Source organism: Notothenia rossii, assembly GCF_949606895.1.
Source record: "Notothenia rossii genome assembly, contig: scaffold_463, whole genome shotgun sequence".
NCBI lineage: Eukaryota > Metazoa > Chordata > Actinopteri > Perciformes > Nototheniidae > Notothenia > Notothenia rossii.
Window position 1 is genome coordinate 1 of NW_027639670.1, and position 9235 is coordinate 9235.

Genomic DNA, 9235 nt, shown 5'->3' on the forward strand with positions numbered 1-9235 from the left:
CCCCTCTTGTCTCGTCGGTTTGAAAGCAAACTGTGTACAGTTCATTCGACCGGACTTCTTTGTGCAGACGTGAGCGTCCTTAACAACGCTCAATAAGTCCTTGACAGCGGTCTCTCTGTTCTGGATTAACAACATGTCACGTGTTCTGAATTGACCAATCAGAATCGAGTATTCAACTAAGCCATGTAATAAGATATGATATGTTATGATTCATTTCTATACGACACAATACGGAGTCACAATATGCTACGGTATGTTACGATACCATACGTTACAATGCGATATTTATTTAAGACTTTTCATTTTTGGAATGAACAGAAAACTTGCTGTAATAAATCTAAAGCTTCCAGATATAAACCCTCCTCTCGGCGCAAGCTAACATTTATATATAACTTATTTTTGCATGTTGCATCAACTCCGCCTCTAACCTGGTGTGGTGGGGAGGGGCTGAACTCGTCTTCGTCACTGTTTCCGTCTCCTGGTCTAACATCTCTACGCCCCCCCCTTCCCTCCTCTCAGGGAGCAGTCAGGAAGCTGGACGAGGAGGTGTGGGCTCTCTTTAACTTCTCCAGCAAAGGAGTGGCCCCCCCTCCGTTCTTCCCCCCCTCAAAAACATCCTCTTCTTCTTCCAAAACCTCTTCATCCTCTTCTTCCTCCTCTTCCTCCCGGTGGTCTTTACGTCACCTGAGCCCTCCTCCTCTACCTCCTCCCTCCTCCTCTTCAGTCAGACCCACCAGAGCGCAGCCCCCCCCTCACCTGCAGGTACAGTCAGATATATGTGGTTGAAAAAAACCCATCGTTTGGTCGTAATCATTATCGCTCTCATTCAAAACAAACAAAGCTGTGCGATCATGTTGTATCAGCTGAGGATCAGGCCTCATGTTCGTAAGTACGGTGGCCCTGAGGGGACAGTACGAGCACAAACTGAAGCTTCATGTTTCTCTCCATATTTAGTCTTTAAATTGAATGTAGTGGTTTTTAAATATGTAAACATATTTGTTCTGCACGTTTGCTTTCTCCTCAAAGTCACTGTCATTACAAAACAAATCTTTAACTATAGCCAGACCCTTCATCCTCCTCTTCATCAATATATCACAGGTCTCAGATACATCCAGAGCCTGTCTCTGATTGGCTGAAACACCTAACAGATCATTGCAGCATTACCCATAATCCCCTCTGTTTCAGCCCTGTCTCCAAAGTGCTGATTCTCTGTCTGTGACTTTAGATGAAAATAAGGAGCCCCTCCCCACGCCCCTCTGAGAGACATTTGGTTACAAAGAACTCAATGGAGCTCTAGAGGAGATTCAGGTGATAAGGGGGGGGGGGGTCTCTTTCCACAAAGGGGACACGTGGTGATGTAGAAGAGACATGAAGAAGAGGGGACACATGTTGATGTAGAAGAGACATGTGTCCCCTCTGTGTAAAGAGACTCTCTCTTCCCACAGAGGGGACACGTGGTGATGTAGAAGAGACATGTGTCCCCTCTGTGTAAAGAGACTCTCTCTTCCCACAGAGGGGACACGTGGTGATGTAGAAGAGACATGTGTCCCCTCTGTCCACAGAGGGGACACATGGTGATGTAGTAGAGACATGTGTCCCCTCTGTGGAAAGAGACTCTCTCTTTCCACAGAGGGGACACATGGTGATGTAGAAGAGACATGTGTCCCCTCTGTGTAAAGAGAGTCTCTCTTCCCACAGAGGGGACACGTGGTGATGTAGAAGAGACATGAAGAGGTGGATTTGAATGATAGGGGACCTTTGATCAGCTGTAGGAGACTTCCTGTCCAGTTGGTAACGTGTTGTGTTCGTTGACAGAGGAAGAGCTCCGTGAGGCCGACCAGAGGCTCTGCAGACGGCCAGAAGGTAGAGGACTTTCCTCTGTGTGCTGTACTGCAGCTGCACGGTTTGGAATAGATGTGTAATTGGATGATTGTGACTAATGGTGCGCTCGTGGTGTGATGACACAGGAGGGATTGAGCACTTCAGAATCAGTTACCGTTTGATATGAGCATGGTGTGATTTCTAAAGGAGGGTCTTTCTCTGCAGCTCCTCAATACTTCTCTCACATGTTTGACACACATCCAGCACGTTGCCCTCTCCATGACATGCTGCTGAATGGAGCAGCTCATATTCAGTCTCTGATAGCAAAGTGAAGGACCAGCTGATCTCAGTGTGCGCAGCGAGAGACTCTGAGAGACTCGGAGAGACTCGGAGTGACTCGGAGAGAGACTCTGAGAGACTCGGAGAGACTCGGAGTGACTCTGAGTGACTCTGAGTGACTCTGAGAGACTCGGAGTGACTCTGAGTGACTCAGAGAGACTCTGAGAGACTCTGAGAGACTCTGAGTGACTCGGAGAGACTCGGAGAGACTCTGAGTGACTCTGAGTGACTCAGAGAGACTCTGAGAGACTCTGAGAGACTCGGAGAGAGACTCTGAGTGACTCTGAGTGACTCTGAGAGACTCTGAGAGACTCGGAGTGACTCGGAGTGACTCTGAGTGACTCTGAGTGACTCTGAGTGACTCAGAGAGACTCTGAGAGAGTCTGAGAGACTCTGAGAGACTCGGAGTGACTCGGAGTGACTCTGAGAGACTCTGAGAGACTCTGAGTGACTCTGAGTGACTCGGAGAGACTCTGAGTGACTCTGAGTGACTCTGAGTGACTCGGAGAGACTCGGAGAGACTCGGAAAGACTCTGAGAGACTCTGAGAGACTCTGAGTGACTCGGAAAGACTCTGAGAGACTCTGAGAGACTCTGAGTGACTCTGAGTGACTCGGAGAGACTCGGAGAGACTCGGAGAGACTCTGAGTGATTCTGAGAGACTCTGAGAGACTCTGAGAGACTCAGAGAGACTCGGAGAGACTCGGAAAGACTCTGAGAGACTCCGAGTCTCTCTGAGTCTCTCTGAGTGACTCGGAGAGACTCGGAGAGACTCTGAGAGACTCTGAGAGACTCGGAGAGACTCGGAGAGACTCGGAGACTCGGAGTGATATGCTCACTTCATCAACATGTTGCTCACATGTTGAGCAGGACCATCCAGAGCTGCAGAGAGGCTGCTCTCAGCTCATCCTTTATCTGATCTCTGTGTGCGTCTTTACTCTGCATCCTGCTCCTCTGTTCACTCATTTGTTCTTGCTACCTCTTCCTCCTCTTCCCCTTCATCCTCCTCCTCCTCCTCTTCTTCATCCTCCTGCTCCTCCTCCCCCTCCTCTTCATCTTCATCCTCCTCCTCCTCCTCCTCCTCCTCCTCCTCCTCCTCCTCCTCTTCTTCATCCTCCTGCTCCTCCTCCCCCTCCTCTTCATCTTCATCCTCCTCCTCCCCCTCCTCCTCCTCCTCCTCCTCTTCCTCAGTGGTCTCTGGTCTTCAGTGGTTTCAGTTCTCAGGATGATCCTCTCTTCTGGAAGCTCCCGGAGCTTTACACCGGGGAGAAGGTAACTCAGATCATGACCCCAGTAGCAGAGAGTCATCTTCATCATCCTCACCATCCTCCTCTTCCTCACATGTCCGTATTCCCCATCACCTGAAACATGGCCCCTCCCCTTTTCTGTGTGAAGCTCGTCCTCTGCACAAAGAGAGGCTTGTTCCACGGTAACGAGACCGGAGGAAGCTCGTTGTTTTGAACTGAAGCTGCAGCAGTGACTAGTTGAGAATAATGAAATGAATTAGTAACCTCAAACCGAGCCAAAGAGATCTCACTGCAGCTTCCTTTGGGACTCTCTGAGTGTCTGTGAGGCTGTTGAGGACGTCCTCTTAGTTTGAGAGAAACACTGATCCACATGTCCTACCTGCGCTCGGACAGTTCATAACACTGAAATATATTCATATATCATTTAAATAAACTAGCGGAGGTTTGGAGGAGTAAAGCTCCACTCAAAGTGAAGTCCTTCAAACATCATATTGTTTTCTGTTGAATGGTAATATGTCTTCCATCAGAGGAAGGGTTAAAGAGTCAGATCAGAATACCTTTATCTGTCCCACAGAGGAGACATGTGTTACAGCAGGAAAGAGCCACAGAGGAGACATGTGTTACAGCAGAAAAGAGCCACAGAGGAGACATGTGTTACAGCAGGAAAGAGCCACAGAGGAGACATGTGTTACAGCAGGAAAGAGCCACAGAGGAGACATGTGTTACAGCAGGAAAGAGCCACAGAGGAGACATGTGTTACAGCAGGAAAGAGCCACAGAGGAGACATGTGTTACAGCAGGAAAGAGCCACAGAGGAGACATGTGTTACAGCAGGAAAGAGCCACAGAGGAGACATGTGTTACAGCAGGAAAGAGCCACAGAGGAGACATGTGTTACAGCAGGAAAGAGCCACAGAGGAGACATGTGTTACAGCAGGAAAGAGCCACAGAGGAGACATGTGTTACAGCAGGAAAGAGCCACAGAGGAGACATGTGTTACAGCAGGAAAGAGCCACAGAGGAGACATGTGTTACAGCAGGAAAGAGCCACAGAGGAGACATGTGTTACAGCAGGAAAGAGCCACAGAGGAGACATGTGTTACAGCAGGAAAGAGCCACAGAGGAGACATGTGTTACAGCAGGAAAGAGCCACAGAGGAGACATGTGTTACAGCAGGAAAGAGCCACAGAGGAGACATGTGTTACAGCAGGAAAGAGCCACAGAGGAGACATGTGTTACAGCAGGAAAGAGCCACAGAGGAGACATGTGTTACAGCAGGAAAGAGCCACAGAGGAGACATGTGTTACAGCAGGAAAGAGCCACAGAGGAGACATGTGTTACAGCAGGAAAGAGCCACAGAGGAGACGTGTGTTACAGCAGGAAAGAGCCACAGAGGAGACATGTGTTACAGCAGGAAAGAGCCACAGAGGAGACATGTGTTACAGCAGGAAAGAGCCACAGAGGAGACATGTGTTACAGCAGGAAAGAGCCACAGAGGAGACATGTGTTACAGCAGGAAAGAGCCACAGAGGAGACGTGTGTTACAGCAGGAAAGAGCCACAGAGGAGACATGTGTTACAGCAGGAAAGAGCCACAGAGGAGACATGTGTTACAGCAGGAAAGAGCCACAGAGGAGACATGTGTTACAGCAGGAAAGAGCCACAGAGGAGACATGTGTTACAGCAGGAAAGAGCCACAGAGGAGACGTGTGTTACAGCAGGAAAGAGCCACAGAGGAGACATGTGTTACAGCAGGAAAGAGCCACAGAGGAGACATGTGTTACAGCAGGAAAGAGCCACAGAGGAGACATGTGTTACAGCAGGAAAGAGCCACAGAGGAGACATGTGTTACAGCAGGAAAGAGCCACAGAGGAGACATGTGTTACAGCAGGAAAGAGCCACAGAGGAGACATGTGTTACAGCAGGAAAGAGCCACAGAGGAGACATGTGTTACAGCAGGAAAGAGCCACAGAGGAGACATGTGTTACAGCAGGAAAGAGCCACAGACAGCGTCATGTTACCTCAGAAGCCCTGGAGGTGTAGCAGCCAGGTACATGTTGAACAGTTCATGGTGTTATCTGAGAGCTACAGCATACTCACCTGTAGGGACAGGTGTAACGCCCCCTCTGTGTTTCTCTGAGGAGAATTAATGTCTTCTTCGTTGGTGTTTAATCGTCCTCCAGTGTCCTGTCCTCAGATCTAAAGTCTCTCTCCTGGTCTCAGGTGGGCTCGTACGGAGGGAAGCTGAAATTCACCGTCTCCTACGTGGCCGGAGCCCGAGGAACGCTGATCGACGACGGAGACGTGCAGATTATTGTGAGTATACTGTCATCTTACTGTGAGGCGTTCACTGACCTCCTCTGTGATGTTACTGTCACTGTGAGGCGTTCACTGACCTCCTCTGTGATGTTACTGTCACTGTGAGGCGTTCACTGACCTCCTCTGTGATGTTACTGTCACTGTGAGGCGTTCACTGACCTCCTCTGTGATGTCACTGTCACTGTGAGGCGTTCACTGACCTCCTCTGTGATGTCACTGTCACTGTGAGGCGTTCACTGACCTCCTCTGTGATGTTACTGTCACTGTGAGGCGTTCACTGACCTCCTCTGTGATGTTACTGTCACTGTGAGGCGTTCACTGACCTCCTCTGTGATGTTACTGTCACTGTGAGGCGTTCACTGACCTCCTCTGTGATGTTACTGTCACTGTGAGGCGTTCACTGACCTCCTCTGTGATGTTACTGTGAGGCGTTCACGGACCTCCTCTGTGATGTTACTGTCACTGTCACTGTGAGGCGTTCACTGACCTCCTCTGTGATGTTACTGTGAGGCGTTCACTGACCTCCTCTGTGATGTTACTGTCACTGTGAGGCGTTCACTGACCTCCTCTGTGATGTTACTGTGAGGCGTTCACTGACCTCCTCTGTGATGTTACTGTGAGGCGTTCACGGACCTCCTCTGTGATGTCACTGTGAGGCGTTCACTGACCTCCTCTGTGATGTTACTGTCACTGTGAGGCGTTCACTGACCTCCTCTGTGATGTTACTGTGAGGCGTTCACGGACCTCCTCTGTGATGTTACTGTGAGGCGTTCACTGACCTCCTCTGCGATGTTACTGTGAGGCGTTCACTGACCTCCTCTGTGATGTTACTGTCACTGTGAGGCGTTCACTGACCTCCTCTGTGATGTTACTGTCACTGTGAGGCGTTCACTGACCTCCTCTGTGATGTTACTGTCACTGTGAGGCGTTCACTGACCTCCTCTGTGATGTTACTGTCACTGTGAGGCGTTCACTGACCTCCTCTGTGATGTTACTGTCACTCTGAGGCGTTCACTGACCTCCTCTGTGATGTTACTGTGAGGCGTTCACTGACCTCCTCTGTGATGTTACTGTGAGGCGTTCACTGACCTCCTCTGTGATGTTACTGTGAGGCGTTCACTGACCTCCTCTGTGATGTCACTGTCCCTGTGAGGCGTTCACTGACCTCCACTGTGATGTTACTGTCACTGTGAGGCGTTCAGTGACCTCCTCTGTGATGTTACTGTGAGGCGTTCAATGACCTCCTCTGTGATGTTACTGTGAGGCGTTCAATGACCTCTACTATGCTGATATATGATGTTACTGTCACTGTGAGGCGTTCACTGACCTGTCCTCCTGCAGGGAAACGACATCACCCTGGTGGCCCGGCAGCCATGGCCCCGGAGGGCGGGGGGGAGCCGAGAGACGCAGCGCTTTGAGATCACCTTCACTGAGGTAAGAGACTCTCCTGAGGCTCCTGCTAAGTAAAGGTCCATGGAGTGTTTTTAATGTGAACCTGAAGCGAGTCGTGGAAATGCACGGAGACAAACTAACACATAACAACATGGAGAGGAAACCTTTCCCTGATACTGGAATGAAGACTGGGGGAATCAGACGGTCTTTTAGGGAGTATGTTCTTGACGAAGGTAAATGAGAATCAAGCAGTCTGCATCAGAAGGTCTGCATAGGGTCTGATGTCCTCACCAGGAATACAAGGGAGGGGACAAGCAGAAAGATAAACATACTATCTATAGCATTATTTTAAAAACAAGGAAATGGAGAGACATCATGTCGACCCCCCACAGAAGATAAGACCACTGACCTCGACACCATGTGTGACTCATTGAGGACATGTGCTGCTGAAGAAGAAGAACACATGGTGAACTGGAAATGCTCCCTCAGCACGATACCATGTTCCATTACCCTACACTCTGATCATGATACATATCGCACTCCCCCCCCCCCCCCCCAGGATAAATGGCGCCGCCCCGATGGGATGCCGGCGACCCGGGAGCACCTCCTGATGGTTCTGGCCGATCTGGATGACATTTTGATCCGGGCGACGTTCTCCAGCGAGATGATTTCCTCCAGCCTATCAGAGCTCAGCATGGACGTCTCCGTGCCCAATTACAGCGGACTGGAGCAGAGCCTGGGGGTGGAGCAGTGCCTCTGCCCCCCCGGGTACCTGGGCCTCTCCTGCCAGGTAACATCACACTGTAATCTATCACTAGGTAACATCACACTGTAATCTATCACTAGGTAACATCACTCTGTAATCTATCACTAGGTAACATCACACTGTAATCTATCACTAGGTAACATCACACTGTAATCTATCACTAGGTAACATCACACTGTAATCTATCACTAGGTAACATCACTCTGTAATCTATCACTAGGTAACATCACACTGTAATCTATCACTAGGTAACATCACACTGTAATCTATCACTAGGTAACATCACACTGTAATCTATCACTAGGTAACATCACTCTGTAATCTATCACTAGGTAACATCACACTGTAATCTATCACTAGGTAACATCACACTGTAATCTATCACTAGGTAACATCACTCTGTAATCTATCACTAGGTAACATCACACTGTAATCTATCACTAGGTAACATCACACTGTAATCTATCACTAGGTAACATCACTCTGTAATCTATCTCTAGGTAACATCACACTGTAATCTATCACTAGGTAACATCACACTGTAATCTATCTCTAGGTAACATCACACTGTAATCTATCACTAGGTAACATCACACTGTAATCTATCACTAGGTAACATCACTCTGTAATCTATCACTAGGTAACATCACACTGTAATCTATCACTAGGTAACATCACACTGTAATCTATCTCTAGGTAACATCACACTGTAATCTATCACTAGGTAACATCACACTGTAATCTATCTCTAGGTAACATCACACTGTAATCTATCACTAGGTAACATCACTCTGTAATCTATCTCTAGGTAACATCACACTGTAATCTATCACTAGGTAACATCACACTGTAATCTATCTCTAGGTAACATCACACTGTAATCTATCACTAGGTAACATCACTCTGTAATCTATCACTAGGTAACATCACTCTGTAATCTATCACTAGGTAACATCACACTGTAATCTATCACTAGGTAACATCACACTGTAATCTATCTCTAGGTAACATCACACTGTAATCTATCACTAGGTAACATCACTCTGTAATCTATCACTAGGTAACATCACACTGTAATCTATCACTAGGTAACATCACTCTGTAATCTATCACTAGGTAACATCACACTGTAATCTATCACTAGGTAACATCACACTGTAATCTATCTCTAGGTAACATCACACTGTAATCTATCACTAGGTAACATCACACTGTAATCTATCACTAGGTAACATCACACTGTAATCTATCTCTAGGTAACATCACACTGTAATCTATCACTAGGTAACATCACACTGTAATCTATCACTAGGTAACATCACTCTGTAATCTATCACTAGGTAACATCACACTGTA

At 48.1% G+C, this 9235-nt stretch overlaps 1 protein-coding gene across 1 annotated transcript; it reads left to right on the plus strand.

Moving 5' to 3' along the window:
* Nucleotides 1-65: 65 nt before the first annotated feature.
* Nucleotides 66-7903, plus strand: LOC307027536 (uncharacterized protein; the record flags this gene model as incomplete). The annotated part of the gene is made up of 6 exons (XM_079695806.1): nucleotides 66-762; nucleotides 1816-1863; nucleotides 3351-3431; nucleotides 5626-5718; nucleotides 7063-7155; nucleotides 7673-7903. Coding segments are annotated over exons 1-6 (1113 nt in total), but the record flags the coding sequence as incomplete, so codon positions are not given.
* Between the last annotated feature and the right edge of the window lie 1332 nt (nucleotides 7904-9235).